This window comes from Pristiophorus japonicus, chromosome 16, assembly GCF_044704955.1.
Source record: "Pristiophorus japonicus isolate sPriJap1 chromosome 16, sPriJap1.hap1, whole genome shotgun sequence".
Lineage (NCBI taxonomy): Eukaryota > Metazoa > Chordata > Chondrichthyes > Pristiophoridae > Pristiophorus > Pristiophorus japonicus.
Window position 1 is genome coordinate 74,383,039 of NC_091992.1, and position 20,841 is coordinate 74,403,879.

The 20,841-nt window shown below is 49.8% G+C and overlaps 1 protein-coding gene across 3 annotated transcripts in view; it reads right to left on the bottom strand.

Annotated features, from left to right (window-relative positions):
• Positions 1 to 297: 297 nt before the first annotated feature.
• itgb4 (integrin, beta 4) overlaps positions 298 to 20,841 on the bottom strand; it is a 128,040-nt gene continuing 107,496 nt past the window's right edge. The window contains exons 36-42 of one of the 3 annotated variants that reach the window (XM_070857450.1): positions 19,111 to 19,236; positions 10,692 to 10,838; positions 9,487 to 9,675; positions 7,003 to 7,158; positions 4,749 to 4,913; positions 3,405 to 3,521; positions 298 to 2,321 (exon numbers count right to left, since the gene is read on the bottom strand). In XM_070857450.1, the coding sequence (XP_070713551.1) occupies positions 2,197 to 2,321; positions 3,405 to 3,521; positions 4,749 to 4,913; positions 7,003 to 7,158; positions 9,487 to 9,675; positions 10,692 to 10,838; positions 19,111 to 19,236 (1,025 nt within the window). In that variant the 3' untranslated portion in view covers positions 298 to 2,196. Of the gene's footprint in view, positions 2,322 to 3,404; positions 3,522 to 4,733; positions 4,914 to 7,002; positions 7,159 to 9,486; positions 9,676 to 10,691; positions 10,839 to 19,110; positions 19,237 to 20,841 lie in introns of all 3 variants that reach the window. The other 2 variants (XM_070857449.1, XM_070857451.1) reach the window with 2 other exon arrangements.

Sequence of the window (20,841 nt, forward strand, 5' to 3'; positions counted from 1 at the left end):
GACTATATTTGAACTACCGCTCCCTTAATAAAATGCCTTTGGACTCCTAAGACCCTTTGGGTATCTGTGTGTGACCTGTGACCCTAATCTTACAAGCTTTGCCGCTGGTATTCTGGCTGGGTCTGTTGGATCGATACTGTACGCTGAGGTGCAGCAGCAACTCCCGCATTCCATGGATGCTCGGGGTTAAACGCTCGCTTTATGTTTTCCAAAACAATAAACCCTGTGCTGCTGGAGAAAGCTGGAAGCCAATGTGGAGAAAGACATGACTGGGAAAGAAGAACAAATCGAGACCAGTGTATGTGAGAGTGTTATATATTATAAGTGCAGAAGAAGCATTTCATTACATATACAAAAACCCATACAAGTGTCTACAGGCAGGGATACACTGGACAGGCCAAGCAGAGTGATCCAAGCCCAGCTCCTCCCCAGACACGGCAGTTCCTCCATCTTCGTGTCATTCCCTCCTCTCCTGACAGTGCTGACTCTCGCTGGCGTACAGTTCTCCCGGTGGCTGGTACCCCCAGCTACCTTTGCCCAAGTACCTGGTCTTCAGCCCGACCCTGACCGCACCACACGGGATTGCAATCAGCAGCAGGAACACCGACTGATCCTCATCCCCGGAACAGACAACGGTAGCCCTCCGGCATCAGCAGGGCTGCCCCAGCCGAGACTAGACCGGGAATTAAACCCGGATCCGTCAGGCTCCATGCAACACAATCTTAACCAAATGAGCCTTTGCAGAGACTGGGCAGTACAGCTCTGCATCCTCTGGATTGTAGGATAGTTGAACTCAAATCCATGGTATTGGGGCATTGTGCAGTACTGTAAATTCCAAAAAGATAACCCAGAGAAATTAGAATATAACTACACGTTTAGTATCTAAAATATAAGCCTTTTAAGGGCTGCAGTAGCATTTTGGTCGCACAGTATAAACGCTGGCAGGTAGTTGGGATTTAGTATGATTCTATCCAACATGGACGACACAAAAAGCAAGACTGACTGTTCAACACCTGAGCGGGCAGGTTAGATAGAAAGCCGAGAGACTTCCCGCTTCGAGGTCAGGAAGCCAGTCTCCACAGATGCTGCACGTTCCATGTAAATGCTAATATTCTGTACATTCCTTAAACCCAAGCATGTGCGACCTCTCTGTGAACCGCAGTGCACGGGACAGGTGTCTCACCGCTGCTGGGGAGTTACCAAAGTTTGCTCCCGAGTGTGACAGACCCAGAGCCTGTCAGTGATGGAGGTTCCATGAATTACGAGGGCCTTTTACGGGAGTGGGAATTCAGCGTCGGAAGTGGGATGAGACAACAAGACCTTAAGTCATTCAAATTAAATCTGCGGGGAAACAGTGTGGGGGGCACAGAGAGTGATTGCTACATTCAGAACAAGTGTCACTGTCACACCCAGGGAACACAGAGTTACTCACACCCAGGGAACACAGGGAGTTACTCACACCCAGGGAACACAGGGAGTTACTCACACCCAGGGAACACAGGGAGTTACTCACACCCAGGGAACACAGGGAGTTACTCACACCCGTACAACAGTGTTACTCTAAAACATTTAGATCCCAAAGTGATGCTCTCACACCCAGAGTAGAATTACTCTTCACAACTTGAATCAAATACATGTTGAAAGTTTTCTAAACATTCTACAAGGACTCGTAGCTGATACCTGGATGGAAAAATAAGTGCAACGGATGTTTGGTATTGAGTACTTGTGACCCAAAGTTTGAAAGAGTTGCCGCAATGGCCAAGGGAGGGTTCTGTTGGTGATGACAAGCCTCCTGCATGGAGCAGCTGCAGAAAGAGCGGAGAAAGAACACAAGATTCTTCCCCAGGCCTGGGTTCAGGGCAAGTCAAGCAGATTTTGAGAGGGAGGTGGAGTTTCGAGGCAGTGTAAAATCTCGGGATAAAATGACTGCAGAGTCTGCCGTTGACTTTCAGGAGACCAGCAAACATTACAGCGCTATCGTGGAGATGTCAAGTGATGCCGACCCAATGCACAGGCAGGAGCAAGCGTCCTTCAGAACTGTCCATCTTAAATGTGCCTTTTATCTAAGGTGCTGACAAGCTGAGAGGCAGGCAGAGATGGGGGCCACTTCAGAGCTTCCTCATGGGTGTGGTTCAGTATAGAGAGTCTGCGATAGTCAGTATACAGAGCAGGACTTTGCAGGAGCCAGTCCATTGATCAGGCCTCGTATAACTGCCTCTCCGTCTGTTTGGTGATTGTTCCGCCTGTCATCATCGTCCGAGTGATCTGCTGGGTGACAGTTGTCCCGCTTTCCATTCTTTGTGTGGTGACAGTCATTCCATCTGGAACCAAACCCAGACAATTAGTCTTTCAGAGCAGAGCAGAAGACCCAGACATTCGGTTTCAGTACAGCGAATCAGTCAGGACAATCATAGAATTATAGAATCACAGAAATTTACAGCACGGAATGAGACCATTTGGCCCATTGTGTACGTGCTGAGTGACAAAGAGCTATCCAGCCTAATCTCACTTTCCAGCTCTTGGTCCGTAGCCCTGTCGGTTACGGCACTCCAAGTGCACATCCAAGTACTTTATAAATGTGGTGAGGGTTTCTGCCTCTACCACCCTTTCAGGTAGCGAGTTCCAGACCCCCACCAGTCTCTGGGGGAAGAAATTTCCCCTCTAAACCTCCCCCTAATTACTTTAAATCTGTGCCGTCTGGTTCTCTGCTAAGGGAAATAGATCCTTCCTAGCTCCTCTATCTGGGCCCCTCATAATTTTATACACCTCAATAAGGTCTCCCCTCAGCCTCCACTGTTCCAAAGGAAACAACCCCAGCCTATCCAGTCTCTCCTCATAGCTAAAATTCTCCAGTCCAGGCAAGTAACCTCGTAAGTCTCCTCTGTACCCTCTCTCGTGCAATCACATCTTTCCTGAAATGTGGTGACCAGAACTGTACGCAGTACTCCAGCTGTGGCCTAACCAGTGTTTTATACAGTTCAAGCATAACCTCCCTGCTTTCCATATGCCTTCTTAACCACCTTATCTACCTGGCCTGCTACCTTCAGCGATCTGTGGACCTGCACTGCAAGGTCCCTTTGTTCCTCTGCACTTCTCAGTATCCTACCATTAAATGTGTATTCTCTTGCCTTGTTAGCCGTCCCCAAATGCATTACCTCACTTCTCCGGATTAAATTCCATTTGCTACTGTTCTGCCCACCTGACCAGTTCATTGATATCTTCCTGCAGGCTACAGCTTTCTTCTTCATTATCAACCACACAGCCAGTTACCAATCCCGCTGGGTACCAATCGGGGCTGGGTATCTCTCCAGGCGGGTACTACACTAGGCCGAATACACCTTTACTGACGAGGCCAGCGGAGGGTTTGATTTGGATGAGGTGGGGTGGCTGCAGTTAGGACGTACCTGAGAAGAAAGGGTCGATGGTGGAGTGCATCAGGCTGGTCTCTGTGCTCATAGCTCCAGGCAGCGAGTACCCCTCATGCCTCATCACCATCTGCTTACTGTACTCAGAAAGATTCGCTAGGAAGCAAAGATCAGAACATGGCCATTACAACACGGAACAAGAAACCATGGGAACCATAAATATCCTTCCATAGCCCCTGCACAATCAACTACTGAATGTCAAGGGAAAATTGGACAAACTTTCTCACAATATCCTTCAGTTTTTCCTCACCAGCTCCCTTCCCCCACCCCCCACCAGATCCCTCCCACCCCCTCCTCACCAGCTCCAGCTCCCTCCATCCTCCCCTCTTCACCAGATCCTTCCCTCCCCCCCTCCTCACCAGCTCCCTCCCCCCCCCCTCACCAGCTCCCTCCATTCTCCCCTCCTCACCAGATCCCTCCCTCCCCCCTCCTCCTCACCAGCTCCCCCCTCACCAGCTCCCTCCTCCCTCCCTCACCAGCTCCCACCCTCCCCCCCTCCTCACCAGCTCCCTCCCCCTCTTCACCAGCTCCCTACCCCCCTCCTCACCAGCTCCAGCTCCCTCATCCCCACTCCTCACCAGCTCCCTCCCCCCTTCTCACCAGCTCCAGCTCCCTGCCCCCCTCATCAGCTCCCTCCCCCCTCCTCACCAGCTCCAGCTTCCTCTCTTCCCCCCCCCTCACCAGCTCCCTCTCCCCTCCCCACCAGCTCCAGCTCCAGCTCCCTCCCCCCCCTCCTCCTCACTAGCTCCAGCTCCCCCCCCCCCCTCCTCCTCATCAGCTCCCTCCGTCACCAGCTCCCTCCGCCCCCCCCCACCCCTCACCGGGTTGCTTTCCTCTCCAGAAATACTGCCAATTACCTCTTGACCATTCATAAACTGTCTATTTCATTGTTCTCGCCTTGTAGCTTATTCCACAACTTAAACATGCTTTGGGTGAAAAGCTTTCTCCATAATCCCCTTTATACTCTCAATTTCCTAATTTTTAATCTTTATCGGTACAGGTTCAATATTGTCAAGAACTGGAACAATGCACAACCCCTCCCCCAGAGTAGAGAGAGAGGTAGAGAGAGAGATAGAGAGAGAGGTGGAGAGAGACAGATAGGAGAGACATGGATAAATAGGAGAGAGATAGATAGATGGGATAGATCGGCTTGGATAGCAGATAGAGAGAGAGAGATAGAGAGATCACCAATCAAATTGATTGGCTGCCCACGGGCTCAGCTGTTTAAGACAGTGACTAACTGACCCACACAGACCAGGAATATTGGGGGTGTATGTGTTTGTTGTACCTGGCTGATTCCTCACTTACTGTGTTGGCTCCTACCTCCATCCTGTGACTCGATGGTGATGATTCCTTCGCGCTCTGGACCGTAACCTTGCGTTGTCTTGGCTTGAACCTTAAACTTATACGGAATATTTTCACTGAGGTGAGGCACCATCAGTGTCATCTCGGCATCATCACCCTCCACCTGATACGTCTTCACCTCATCTGTTGGAGGAATAGATAGAGTGTGGGAAAAATTGGGGAAGGGGTTTTGCTGACTGCAATCTAATACCCTCTGAGCCACTCCAATCCGGCTTAGGCACACAGAGATACCACAGGAACACACTGGGGGTAGAGAGAGAGAGAGAGAGAGAGAGAGATACCCACAGGGGCACACTGGGGGTAGAGAGAGAGAGAGATACCCACAGGGGCACACTGAGGGTAGAGAGAGATACCCACAGGAACACACTGGGGGCAGAGAGAGAGAGAGACCCACAGGGACACACTGGGGGTAGAGAGAGAGAGAGAGAGAGAGAGATACCCACAGGGGCACACTGGGGGTAGAGAGAGAGAGAGATACCCACAGGGGCACACTGAGGGTAGAGAGAGATACCCACAGGAACACACTGGGGGCAGAGAGAGAGAGAGACCCACAGGGACACACTGGGGGTAGAGAGAGAGAGACACACACAGAAACACACTGGGGGCAGAGAGAGATACCCACAGGAACATACTGAGGGGGGTGGGGGAGGGGGGTACAGAGAGAGATACCCACAGGGACACACTGTGGTGGGAGGGGTACAGAGAGAGATACCCACAGGGACACACTGTGGTTGGGGGGTGGGGGGGGGGAGGGGTACAGAGAGAGATACTCACAGGGATACACTGGGGATAGAGAGAGAGATACCCACCAGGGACACAATGGGGGTGGGGGGAGTGGGTACAGAGAGAGATATACCCACAGGGACACACTGGGGGTAGAGAGAGAGAAAGATACCCACAGGATGAGCAGAGAGATTCAGGAATTCATGTACACAAGTCACTAAATGCTAGCAGGCAGGTACCAAAAGCAATCAAAAAGGCTAATGGAATGTTGGCCTTTATCTCGGGGGCTGGACTACAAAGGGGAGGAATCGATGCTTCAGTTGTACAGGGCTCTGGGCAGACCCCACCAGGACACTGCGTCCAGTCCTGGGCCCCGCCCCTCGGGACACTGCGTCCAGTCCTGGGCCCCGCCCCTCGGGACACTGCGTCCAGTCCTGGGCCCCGCCCCTTGGGACACTGCATCCACTCCTGGGCCCCGCCGCTCCGGACACTGCGTCCAGTCCTGGGCCCCACCCCTCGGGGACACTGCGTCCAGTCCTGGGCCCCGCCCCTCGGGACACTGCGTCCAGTCCTGGGCCCCGCCCCTCGGGACACTGCGTCCAGTCCTGGGCCTCACCCCTCAGGACACTGCGTCCAGTCCTGGGCCCCGCCCCTCGGGGAGGATAGATCGGCCTTGGAGGGGGAGCAGCGCAGATTCACCAGAGTGATACCGGGGCTGAAAGGGTTAAGTTATGAGGCCAGGTTGCATAATACCCTTGAGTTTAGAAGGTTGATGGGTGATCTAATCGAGATGTTTAAAATGATAACAGGATTCAATGGGGTAGATAGAGAGAAACTGTTTACCCAGGTGGGCGAATCCAGAACAAGGGGGTTTTATCTTAAAATTAGAGCCAGCCTACTTAGGACTGAAATCAGGAAGTGCTTTTTCACATGAAGTGTAAAAGCAAGAAAGACTTAGATTTATATAGTGCCTTTCACGACTACCGGACGTCTCAAAGCGCTTTACATAGAGAGGCCCTGACCACCCCACCCCCACTTACCTCAATGGCTTGTTTGGGGTGGGCAGAGACTCTCAGTACCGCCCCTCAGACAGTGCGGCACTCCCTCAGTACTGCCCCTCCAACAGTGCGGGGCTCCCTCAGTACCGCCCCTCAGACAGTGCGGGGCTCCCTCAGTACTGCCCCTCAGACAATGCAGGGGTCCCTCAGTACTGCCTCTCAGACAGTGCAGGGCTCCCTCAGTACTGCCCCTCAGACAGTGCAGGGCTCCCTCAGTACTGCCCCTCAGACAGTGCAGCGCTCCCTCAGTACTGCCCCTCCGACAGTGCGGCACTCCCTCTCTGTCAGCTTACATTTTTGAGCTCAAGTCTCTGGAGTGGGACTTGACCCTACGACCTTGTGTCTCAGAGACGAGAGTGCTGCCCGCTGAGCCACAGCTAGTCACTTCCTGCGGAGAGGAACGGGTGATTAGAGACAGTATTGGTGCTCACCATGCCCGTCCAACGGTTCGCAGGTCACCAGATATCCCATGATGTCTCCATTCGGTTTGCGGGGTTTCTCCCAGCTCAGTTTGAGCAGCTCCGAGTTGATGGCTGTAAATACCAGGGGTCCTGGAGCACTGGGTGTGCTCAATGTGAAAGGAGAGCCTGCAGGGCAATCAACAGGAGGAGTTAGCGGGTATTCAGTTCTGCACAACAAAGCAGAGCGCCACTTACCATCCAGTAAACAAAAGCAAGACTTGCATTTATATAGCGCCTTTCACGACCACCGGATGTTTCAAAGTGCTTTACAGCCAATGAAGTACCTTTGGAGTGTAGTCACTGTTGTAATGTAGGAAATGTGGCAGCCAATTTGAGCACAGCAAGCTCCCACAAACAGCAATGTGATAATGACCGGATAATCTGTTTTTTTGTTATGTTGATTGATGGATAAATATTGGCCCCAGGACACCGGGGATAACTCCCCTGCTCTTCTTCAAAATAGTGCAGTGGGATCTTTTACGTGCACCTGAGAGAGCAGATGGGGCCTCGGTTTAATGTCTCATCCAAAAGATGGCTCCTCCGACATTGCGGCGTGCCCTCAGCACTGCACTGGAGTGTCAGCCTGGATTTATGTGCTCAAGTCCCTGGAGTGGGACTTGAACCCATAACCTTCTGACTCAGAGGCGAGAGCACTGCACACTGAGCCATGGCTGACACTAACACATAACCAACTGCTTCTGCATTAAAATCAAGACCCATCGAGTCTGGTCCCCGATAGCACAGCTGATGAATATAGACTGGAGTGAGCCACATGGTCCCAGCTTCTAAACCCCTGGTCCGTGCTGAGTTAACTTATTGCAGCTAGAGTGGAGTACAATTCTCCGCAACACTCCTGGGCTAGAATTTGGGCCAGAGTTCTCAATCCCGATCACTATCCAGTGACCCTTGCTTGCTTGGAGCATGTGCGTGGGCAGGATCAGAGTCTATTGTGATGCCAGCACTGGTAAAACAGTCCGCCAACCCTCACCACCTCGGCTCAAAGGTGAAGGATGGTCATTTAGACCGCAGTGACTGTGGAACTGGACCTCAGCAAGGTGCAGGTACCTTCAGGAGAGAACGAGCAGAAGGAAACAAGAGATTCTTACATTGTTTCCTGTCCTCATTTACTCTCAGAACCTCAAAACTGGGCAGGAATAAGAATGTCCATTTATAGATTGCCTCCTGAAGCTCCGCACATACAATTAATTACTTAATGAAGAGCAGTCGCTGTTGTAACACAAGGATGTTCGGCATGGGATCTTTTACATCCACAGGCAGACGGGGCCCGTTTAATGTCTTATCTGAAAGACACCACCTCCAACAGTGCAGCACTCCCTCAGTCCTGCACTGGGAGTGTCAGCCTAGATTGCTGGTCTCTGGAGTAGGGCCTGAAACCACAACCTTCTGACGAAGAGGTGAGAGTGCTGCCCACTGAGCCAAGCTGGACGTCTCACCTTCTGCAGGCTTCCCGCCCTCCCACTGACCTTTAAAACCCACGATTGGCGTCATCCAATCACCACTTTCTGATTTACCTCATCTTTTCTCCTACTCTTTTAAACTTTACCGGTGTCTTGCGCAATGGTTCTTGACCCTTCACTCGAGTTTCTTGATTAAAACTCGAATGATAAAGCTGTGTGAACCCGTCAGTCGACAATGCTTATCCAACCCTTGTACATAAGGAGCCAACACTATGGAGCCAAGCTTATGGGTACGGTAGGTCCACACGGCAAGGTCCCACAAACAGCAATGAGATATTGGTGTTGGTTGAGGAATAAATAAAAGGTAAACGTGCATTAGGAAAGTCAAACCAATTTTAGCATTGCTTTTGTCCAATCCCTGCTTATTTTGGTCTCTTGAATTAGCCCAACGTCCTGTCATACGGCGCAACACACTAAGTTATTTTAGGAGTTCACACTCCAGTGAATTAGTTGTTTAAAATTCTTGGAGAATTGGGTGTCATCTATACACAGTTATATTTGCTCTTTGAGTGAAATTTAATTCCATGAAAAAGGCCATGGCCATTTTCATGGAATTAAATTTCACTCAAAGAGCAAATACAACGGTGTATAGATGACAGCAAATTCTCCAGGAATCCAGATTGTATTCCTTGCCCCCTGTAAAATTGTTTTATCTCATAATGCGCCTTGGGATGTTTCACTACATTACAGGCGCTATATAAATACAAGTTGTTGTTGTAAAATTGCAGTGCTTCATTTCCTCACTATCAGCACACTACACGTTAAAAAAATCCACGCACAAGCATCTTCCACTCTTCAATATGCAGTTCGGGACCTGGAATATTGAAACACCTGTGAACTCATTGAACTCATCCCTTTTTGGCATGGAAACAAGTCATCCTCGGTTCGAGGGACTGCCCAAGAAGATGATGATGATCAGCAACTAACGGAAATATATCGCGGACATGAAGCTCAAGCTGGTCAGTCAGACAATTACCTGGGACTGGGCTGAGCGGGCTGAGCGGGTCCACCTTGGATTCAATGGTGATGACTCCTTCTCGCTCCGGGCCCCAGCCCTGCTCACTCATGGCCTTGACCTTGAACATGTAGGAGTAGTTGGGTAGAAGGTCGTTGATGATCAAGGAATTTTCATTGGGATCCGAGATGTCAATGGTTTGCATCTCATCTGGAAAATCACAAGAGACTGAGTAAAGTTCAACATAGGATCACATCGGATTATACGGCACAGATACAGGCCATTCGGTCCAACCAGTCCATGCCAGCGATAATGCTCCATTATCACATCGTGGCTGGAACAATGTCACAGCTCGATAACAATCAGCCTTCCTCCTCTCACATGCTCTCGCAACATGAGCAGCATTGCTAGTGGCCATTGCATTTACCCCAAAGCCCGTCGGTATTGGTTTATCCAAAACACCTTAGTCTTTAAACACCTTTAATGGACTTCAGCTTGCCTTGGGTTCACTTCAGGATTGGGGGTCCGCTCTGTCCTCAATGCATGGGGGTTGGGGGGTGTCATCCCCAGAGCACATATATAAGTCGATCTCTGCCTATATCCAGCCTCTCTGCACATATATCTGTCTATCTCTGCCTATATCCACTCACTCTGTATATGTATATGTCTATCTCTGCCTATATCCAGTCTCTCTGCACATGTATCTATCTGTTTATATGCTGGTCTCTCTGTATCTTTATATTTCTGTCTCTGCCAGTATATCGGCCTTTCGGTATATGTATACAAGACCAAAATAAATAGAAGCTGGAGTAGGCCATTTAGCCCTCGAGCCTGCTCGGCCATTCAGCAAGATCATGGCTGATCTTCTACCTCAACTCCACCTTCCTGCACTATCCCCATATGCCTGGATTCCCTTATACACATATCTGTCTCTGCCTGTATACTGACCGGTGCCTCTGTATATGTATATGTATATGTCTGTGTATATGCTTGTCCCTCTGAATGTGGATATGTCTGTCTCTGCCTATAGACCGGTCACCCTGGCTGTATAAGTCGCATTCTCCACAAACACACTGCATTATTTCTCATTTCTCAGCTGTAACGTCTGCGAGTGGAGGAACTACCGATGGTCCATCAAACTGGGAATGGGTGCAGACACCGAGAGGCTCGGGGAGGCAGGGAGCTCCCAGACACGGCTCACGGAGATGTGCGGAGACGTTACTGACCTCCCAGGAGGGGCTGGTACGTGACGCGATAGCCTAGGACCTCCCGCTCACACAGAGGTTTCTGCCAGCTGACCTTCAGCGAGGTGGCTCCCAGTGCGGAGAATACCAGGCGCGTCGGAGTGTCTGGGATCCCGGGAGATCGGCTTTCTGCGGGGGGAAGGAGACAGAGAAATAAACACATAAAATTGGGAAAGTCTCGGATTAGATGACCATTAAAACATGGGCCTGAGCTGCTCTTCGAGCTAAAGCTGTGTACAGGCAACAACGCCCTTTCTGGGCCTTGACTAACGTCTTAAAACATCTACCCAATTAGCCAAAGAAAGACTTGCATTTATATAGCACCTTTCATGACCACCGGACGACTCAAAGCACTTTACAGCTAATGAAGTATTTTTGGAGTATAGTCACTATTGTATTGTAGGAAACGTGGCAGCCAATTTGCACACAGCAAGCTCCCACAAACAGCAATGTGATAATGACCAGATAATCTGTTTTTGTTATGTTGATTGAGGGATAAATATTGGCCAGGACACCAGAGATAACTCCCCTGTTCTTCTTCAAAATAGTGCCATGGGATCTTTTACATCCACCTGAGAGAGCATAGAAACATAGAAAATAGGTGCAGGAGTAGGCCATTCGGCCTTTTGAGCCTGCACCATCATTCAATAAGATCATGGCTGATCATTCCCTCAGTACCCCTTTCCTGCTTTCTCTCCATATCCCTTGATCCCTTTAGCCGTAAGGGCCATATCTAACTTTCTCTTGAATATATCCAATGAACTGGCATCAACAACTCTCTGCGGCAGGGAATTCCACAGGTTAACAACTCTCTGAGTGAAGAAGTTTCTCTTCATCTCAGTCCTAAATGGCCTACCCCTTATCCTAAGACTGTGTCCCTTGGTTCTGGACTTCCCCAACATCGGGAACATTCTACCCGCATCTAAACTGTCCCGTCCCATCAGAATCTTATATGTTTCTATGAGATTCCCTCTCATCCTTCTAAACTCCAATATATAAAGGCCCAGTTGATCCAGTCTGTCCTCATATGTCAGTCCTGCCATCCCGGGAATCAGTCTGGTGAACCTTCGCTGCACTCCCTCAATAGCAAGAACGCCCTTCCTCAGATTAGGAGGCCAAAACTGAACACAATATTCCAGGTGAGGCCTCACCAAGGCCCTGTACAACTGCAGTAAGACCTCCCTGCTCCTATACTCAAATCCCCTAGCTATGAAGACCAACATACCATTTGCCTTCTTCACCGCCTGTACCTGTATGCCAACTTTCAATGACTGATGAACCAGGACACCCAGATCTTGTTGCACCTCCCCTTTTCCTAATCTGCTGACATTCAGATAATATTCTGTCTGTGTTTTTGCCCCCAAAGTGAATAACCTCACATTTATCCACATTATACTGCATCTGCCATGCATTTGCCCACTCACCTGTCTAAGTCACCCTGCAGCTCCTAGCGTCCTCCTCACAGCTCACACCGCCACCCAGTTTAGTGTCATCTGCAAACTTGGAGATATTACACTCAATTCCTTCATCCAAATCATTAATGTATATTGTAAAGAGCTGGGGTCCCAGAACTGAGCCCTGCGGCACCCCACTAGTCACTGCCTGCCATTCTGAAAAGGACCCGTTTATCCTGACTCTCTGCTTCCGGTCTGCCAACCAGTTCTCTATCCATGTCAGTATATTACCCCCAATACTATGTGCTTTAATTTTGCACACCAATCTCTTGTGTGAGACCTTGTCAAAAGCCTTTTGAAAGTCCAAATACACCACATCCACTGGTTCTCCCCTGTCCACTCTACTAGTTACATCTCAAAAGATTCTAGAAGATTTGTCAAGCATGATTTCCCCTTCATAAATCCATACTGACTTGGACCAATCCTGTCACTGCTTTCCAAATGCGCTGCTATTTCATCTTTAATAATTGATTCCAACATTTCCCCACTACTGATGTCAGGCTAACCGGTCTATAATTACCCGCTTTCTCTCTCCCTCCCTTTTTAAAAATTGGTGTTACATTAGCTACCCTCCAGTCCATAGGAACTGATCCAGAGTCGATAGACTGTTGGAAAATGATCACCAATGCATCCACTATTTCTAGGGCCACTTCCTTAAGTACTCTGGGATGCAGACTATCAGGCCCCGGGGATTAATCGGCCTTCAATCCCATCAATTTCCCGCCTAATAAGGATATCTTTCAGTTCCTCCTTCTCACTAGACCCTCGGTCCCCTAGTACGTCCGGAAGGTTATTTGTGTCTTCCTTCGTGAAGACAGAACCAAAGTATTTGTTCAATTGGTCTGCCATTTCTTTGTTCTCCATTATAATTTCACCTGAATCCGACTGCAAGGGACCTACGTTTGTCTTCACTAATCTTTTTCTCTTCACATATCTATAGAAGCTTTTGCAGTCAGTTTTTATGTTCCCGGCAAGCTTCTTCTCGTACTCTATTTCCCCCTCTTAATTAAACCCTTTGTCCTCCTCTGCTGAATTCTAAATTTCTCCCAGTCCTCAGGTTTGTTGCTTTTTCTGGCCAATTTATATGCCTCTTCCTTGGATTTAACACTATCCTTAATTTTCCTTGTTAGCCACAGTTGAGCCATCTTCCACGTTTTATTTTTACTCCAGACAGGGATGTACAATTGCTGAAGTTCATCCATATGATCTTTAAATGTTTGCCTTTGCCTATCCACCGTCAACCCTTTAAGTATCTATTCTAGCTAATTCACGCCTCAAACCATCGAAGTTACTTTTCCTTAAGTTCAGGATCCTAGTTTCTGAATAAATGTGTCACTCTCCATCTTAATAAAGAATTCTACCATGTTATGGTCACTCTTCTCCAAGGGGCCTCGCACAACAAAATTGCTAATTAGTCCTTTCTCATTACACATCACCCAGTCTAGAATGGCCAGCTCCGTAGTTGATTCCTCGACAGATTAGTCTAGAAAACCATCCCTAATATACTCCAGGAAATCATCCTCCGCCGCAATCAATATGTAGATTAAAGTCACCCATGGTAACTGCTGTACCTTTATTGCATGCATCCCTAATTTCTTGTTTGATGCTGTCCCCAACCTTACTACTACTGTTTGGTGGTTTGTACAGAACTCCCACTAGCGTTTTCTGCCCCTTGGTATTCCGTAGCTCCACCTATACCGATTCCATATCATCCAAGCTAATGTCCTTTCTTACTATTGCATTAAATTCCTCTTTAACCAGCAATGTCACCCCGCCTCCTTTTCCTTTCTGTCTATCCTTCCTAAATGTTGAATACTCCTGGATGTTGAGTTCCCAGCCTTGGTCACCCTGGAGCCATGCCTCCGTGATGACAATTACATCATACCCGTTAACTACTATCTGCGCAGTTAATTCGTCCACCTTATTCCGAATACTCCTCGCATTGAGGCACAGAGCCTTCAGGCTTGTCTTTCTAACACACTTTGCCCTTTTAGAATTTTGGTGTAATGTGACCCTTTTTGCTTTTTGCCTTAGGTTTCTCTGCCCTCCACTTTTACTTTTCTTCTTTCTATCTTTTGCTTCTGCCCCCATTCTACTTCCCTGCATAGATTCCCATCCCCCTTGCATATTAGTTTAACTCCTCCCCAACAGCACGAGCAAACACTCCCCCTCGGACATTGGTTCCAGTCCTGCCCAGTCCTGCAGACCGTCCGGTTTGTACTGGTCCCACCTCCCCCAGAACCGGTTCTAATGTCCCAGGAATTTGAATCCCTCCCTTCTGCACCACTCCTCAAGCCACGTATTCATCTGAGCCATCCTGCGATTCCTGCTCTGACTAGCATGTGGCACTGGTAGCAATCCTGAGATTACTACTTTTGAGGTCCTACTTTTTAATTTAGCTCCTAGCTCCCTAAATTCGTCTCGTAGGACCTCATCCCATTTTTTACCAATATCGTTGGTACCTATATGCACCATGACAACTGGCTGTTCACTCTCCCTTTTCAGAATGCCCTGCACCCGCTCCAAGACATCCTTGGCCCTTGCACCAGGGAGGCAACATACCATCCTGGAGTCTCGGTTGCAGCTGCAGAAACGCCTATCTATTCCCCTTACAATAGAATCCCCTATCATTATAGCTCTCCCACTCTTTTTCCTGCCCTCCTGTGCAGCAGAGCCACCCACGGAGCCATGAACTTGGCTGCTGCTGCCCTCCCCTGATGAGTCATCCCCCTCAACAGTACCCAAAGCGGTGTATCTGTTTTGCAGGGGGATGACCGCAGGGGACCCCTGCACTACCTTCCTTGGACTGCTCTTCCTGTTGGTCATCCATTCCCTATCTGGCTGTGTACCCTTTTCCTGCGGTAAGACAAACTCACTAAACGTGCTATTCACGTCATTCTCAGCAGACGGAGCCTTGGTTTAATGTCTCATCCGAAAGACGGTACCTCCGACAGTGCAGTGCTCGCTCAGCACTGCACTGGGAGTGTCAGCCTAGAATTTTGTGCTCAAGTTCCTGGAGTGGGACTTGAACCCACAATCTTCTGATTCAGAGGCGAGAGTGCTTCACACTGAGCCACAGCTGACACGCGAAGTTCGGCAGCTTCATGTCTGCAAAAGGCCCCCCCCCCCCCACTGCCAATCAGAGTTTCGAGTGGGCATGGGGGCAGGGCCGATTTCCAAGCCACGCCCATTTCCCCGCCATCTAGTGGTCGCAGAGGCGAGCACAGAATTCGTAGTTTCCGACGTCATGCAAATGGGTGAGATGCATCATTGCATGTATTCCTGTCATTTGCGCCCTCGCAACACTGGATTTCGTGGCGGACCCCCGCATTGCTCAGGGCATGGGGGGGGGGGGGTCAGTTAGATCATAAAAGGTGGGGGTTTGTGAAAGCATTGGGTGGGCAGTGAGGAGCTGCAGGGAATTCCACACCTGAGGGGTGCCCATTGACGTCCCAAGTGGCTGCAGAGCTCCTGCCAGGGATGAGCAAATACAACTTGATCTTCAGCTCGTGTGATGGGGGTCCGGGGAGGCACATCCATGAGGCACTGCTGACGGCCCATCAAACAATGCTGGGAGTCGGTTCGGACATTGAGAGGATCACTGTGGCACCCATCATCATCATCATAGGCAGTCCCTCGGAATCGAGGAAGACTTGCTTCCACTCTAAAAATGAGTTCTTAGGTGGCTGAACAGTCCAATACGAGAACCACAGTCTCTGTCACAGGTGGGACAGATAGTTGTTGAGGGAAAGGGTGGGTGGGACTGGTTTGCCGCACACTCTTTCCGCTGCCTGCGCTTGATTTCTGTACGCTCTCGGCGATGAGACGCGAGGTACTCAGCGCCCTCCCGGATGCACTTCCTCCACTTAGGGCGGTTTTTGGCCAGGGACTCCCAGGTGTCGGTGGGGATGTTGCATTTTATCAGGGTATCCTTGTAACGTTTCCTCTGCCCACCTGGGGCTCGCTTGCCATGTAGGAGTTCCGATAGAGTGCTTGCTTTGGGAGTCTTGTGTCTGGCATGTGAACAATCTGGCCTGCCCAGCGGAGCTGATCAAGTGTGGTCAGTGCTTCAATGCTGGGGATGTTGGCCTGGTCGAGGACGCTAACATTGGTGCATCTGTTCTCCCAGGGGATTTGTAGGATCTTGCGGAGACATCGTTGGTGGTATTTCTCCAGGCACCCAGCCCCAGGTCCAACCACAATAACCCTCTCCCACCCACCCGGGAGTTTGAGGCATAATCAAAACCCTGGAGTCATTGGGTTGTTCCTGCAGTGAGGCCAGTTTCTAACGCTGGAGGCTGAAGTGAAAGGGCTGCCATCTGCAGAAACTCTATATGTCCAGTCGACAAGTGATTGAGAAACAAATTCCCCGAAGCGATGGTGCCTCGTTGCACTGACAGCTGCGGAACGGAGCCACACGGACCAGGAAGCTTCTCGGTGTGTGTGGGGATAGTTCATCTCAGTTGTGAGGGGAAAGAGGGGAAGGAAGCGAGTGTTTTAGAATTGGCCTCAGTACCCCTTGGGCTAGGCACAACTGAAATAAAATATTCAGCCAGCTCATGAGCGGTGATCTTACTAAAACGTATAAGATTCTGAGGGGGCTCGAAAGGGTAGATGAAGAGAGGATGTTTCCCCTCGTCGGGGAATCTAGAACTAGGGGGCAGAGTTTCAGAATAAGGGGTCGCCCATTTAAAACAGAGATGAGGAGGAATTTCTTCTCTTTGAGGGTCGTGAATCTTTGGAATTCTCTACCCCAGAGAGCTGTGAATGTATTTAAGGCGGCGATAGACAGATTTTTGAGTGATAAAGGAGTCAAACGTTATGGGGAGCGGGCAGGGAAGTGGAGTTGAGGCCAAGATCAGATCAGCCATGATCTTATTGAGTGGTGGAGCAGGCTCGAGGGGCCAAATGGCCAACTCCTGCTCCTATTTCTTATGTTGTTATGTTCTTTGTTGCTATCTAGCGATCCTTGGTGGAAGGTCATCAGAGAACATGGTCAGGATTGGCTGGGATGACCCCTGTGCTGAAACAGCCTGCCACCCCTCCAGGTCCACGGACAATGCCCATGTGGGAAAGACAACCACGAGGTATGGAACTATAACTGAGCAGGAGGTCAGGGTCTTCAGGATACACGGGACTCAGTGAGCGAGACTCAGTGAGCGAAGAGATAAACCAACCCCACTTAGAGAAAGGAGTGACCTGTAACCCCGTAATAAATATCACCGACATCTGAGGTCTCCTGACCCGCCTGTGCCTCAACACCAATTATTGGCAACAGTTTTAAAACAACCTATGATCGGTAAATGACATTTCTCAATACTATGGAACTTGTGCACACTTGGGAAGAAGAGAAATGGACACCAAGAAGACATTCAGCAGAAAAAATAATCTATATTCCTGATTTCCATGTTTTGCCAAAATACAAAAGGGATGTTGGTGCAGTGAAATGGAAACCTTTCCATCAGGCAGTGTCAGCATCAAACACACCCGGGACAGGTACAGCACGGGTTTAGATACAGAGTAAAGCTCCCTCTACACTGTCCCATCAAACACTCCCAGGGCAGGTACAGCACGGGTTAGATACAGAGTAAAGCTCCCTCTACACTGTCCCATCATACACTCCCGGGACAGGTACAGCACGGGGTTAGATACAGAGTAAAGTTCCCTCTACACTGTCCCATCAAACACTCCCAGGGCAGGTACAGCACGGGGTTAGATACAGAGTAAAGTTCCCTCTACACTGTCCCATCAAACACTCCCAGGGCAGGTACAGCACGGGTTAGATACAGAGTAAAGCTCCCTCTACACTGTCCCATCAAACACTCCCGGGACAGGTACAGCACGGGGTTAGATACAGAGTAAAGTTCCCTCTACACTGTCCCATCAAACACTCCCAGGGCAGGTACAGCACGGGGTTAGATACAGAGTAAAGCTCCCTCTACACTGTCCCATCAAACACTCCCAGGGCAGGTACAGCACGGGGTTAGATACAGAGTAAAGCTCCCTCTACACTGTCCCATCAAACACTCCCAGGACAGGTACAGCACGGGGTTAGATACAGAGTAAAGCTCCCTCTACACAGTCTCATCAAACACTCCCAGGGCAGGTACAGCACGGAGTTAGATACAGAGTAAAGCTCTTCTTAAACTGTCCCAATTGCAGGTCCAACCTATTGCACCATTTCCCCAGAACCATCCTGTGGTCATTTAGAGAGATTGCCAACATAAAAATAAACATTGATGCCAGACTCACAAAGTGGGTGCAGATGGAGAATTTATTCTATTGTGCAGTACTTAAAATCCTCATCTTTGTTTTCAAATCCCTCCATGGCCTCTCCCCTCCCTATTTCTGCAATCTCCTCCAGCCTCACAACCCAACCCCCCCCCCGCCCCCCGAGATCTCTATTGCGCAACCATGATTTCCTTCGCTAAACCATTGGCAGCCGTGCCTTCAGCCATTTAGGCCCCAAGTTCTGGAATTTCCTCCCTAAACCTCTCTACCTATCTGTCCTCCTTTAAGGCACTCCTTAAAATGTCTCCACCTATCCCAATGTCTCCTCTTTGGGCTCGGTATGAATTTTTGTTTGACAATGCTGCTATGTGGTCTTCTCTGGCCATTTTACTATGTTAAAGGCGCTATATAAATGCAAGTTGTTGTTGTTGTTGTTGCTGCTGCTGGGGTAGACCTGGAGGCTGTTTTTTGAGCTGTGGGTCCATGGCCACTAGGAATTGGGTTGACATTATCCTGAACTCATTCATAAAGTCAGCAGAGGAGGTTCTCTTCACATCAGTCTGTGTTGATTTGAGCTTAGGGTCCAGAGATAAAAAGCAAGAGTCTAACCCATTGCATTCTGCAGTTCCCATTGCATGTTGCCTTATACGTTAGTGCAGGATGCAATGATTGTGAATAAGAAACACAGTGTATGGAATGTATGGAAGAGGCCTAACCATGTAGAACCATCTCCAGGTTGTCAAGAGCTGCATTTACATCCTCGGATTCAGTGCGTCTCCTCCCTCCAATCATCTGCTGTGTGATCGTGTAGTTACCTGCCTTCTTTCCATGTATTGCTGATCCTGCACAAACAAACATCTCTCAGGAATTCAGGAAAATAGTACCGGAGCCGTCAGGACGTTTCTCGCAGATACCCAGGAGCAGCAAGTTTTCCCAACCCTCATCTCCTGAAGGTGCTGCCTTTTTCTAGGGTACAGTCCCACAGGCTCTACCCCATGGCCATTCCTCCTGCATGTTGGACTGTGGAACTCATCGCCCAGCAGAAACTCAGGCGAGACGCTGGGGGGCGAGGCGAGATGAAGGTGAGGGCAGGGTGTGAAGACAAGGAGGTATAAATGGCAGTGGTGAAGATAAGGGGGTCCGAAGATGAGATGGAATGGAGACGGTGGGGGGTGAAGATGGGCAGCGGGGGGTGGGGGGGGGTTGGAACGGGGTTGAAGACAGGGGGGAGGTGACGGGAAACGGGGGGGAAGAGACCGGGTGTGGGGGAGATGGGGGGCAGTTGGCAGTGTCCCGCAGTATTTGGGTGGAGCCACTCCTTCTGGCTTCACAAAAATATAACTTTGAAAATGTTTAGTTGGCCATTGTTTTGAGCAGGATGAATTGAAGGGCAGTCACTATAGATACAGGACAGGAGAAATTGTATGAATAGGATTGGGGGGCGGGGGGGGGGCGGTGGGGAGGGAAGGGGTGGGGGTGGGGGGGGTGCAGGGAGGAATCATCTTAAAAAAACAAAATGGCCTAAGGATTTAATGATAGTGGGACGTGGTGACTCCTGCTGATCCTGCAGGTACTGACTGGCGCGAACACATCACTTACCCACTGCGGGGCAGCGGGGAGGCAGTCACTGGCCAAGGGCGCTTGGGGCTGTGACTGACTGAAGTGACTGTGCTAACAGGTGGCATTGGGTGTGGCTCATGCTCTACCTGCTGTCTTGGTCCACCCACCCAGCGGAGATGCTGCAACAGCAGAGGACCTCTTTAGGTGGAGTCTCCATTGTTATGCACGGTGAATCAACCGTGACATTCAACGGGTAACAACAGGACAAACATTCCACAGGACAAGGAGTTTAATTTACCAACCAACATCAATGTGATCTCCTGGACTAGTTTCGATACTTTGGGGGGAGGGGGTTCGTAGGGGAATTTGACAGAATTTATTTCCCAAATTGGGTTTGTATCTGGCTGCTTGTCCCTTCCAGGAGATAACATGATCCTGGGTGCGTGGAGAATCGTCGACCATTGAGCCACTGTGACTGGGCCAGGCTAGATGGACCAGCTTGTCTTTACTTGTCTGGCATTTTCTGTGTGTTCATCTGTTTCTCCAGTCTCGCGTGCTTTCCCAATACCAGAGAGTCGGGTGAGAAAGCCCCTCTTCCGCTCACTACTGTGCTACAATTGGCTCCGGTGCCCACTCCCTCCCCAATGCAAGGGAAGATTACAATTCGTCAGGGTTCCTGCTCCTGATCACTTACCATAGAGTCGTACAGCACAGCAGGGGGCCATTCGGTTTGTGGCGGCTCGGCGAAAGAGCTCTCCAATTTGTTCCACTCCCCCTGCTCTTTCCCCACAGTCCTGTAACTTATCCTCCCTCAAGTATTTATCCGATTCCCTTTTGAAAGTTATTACTGAATCTCCTTTCACCGTCCTTTCAGGCAGCGTGTTTCA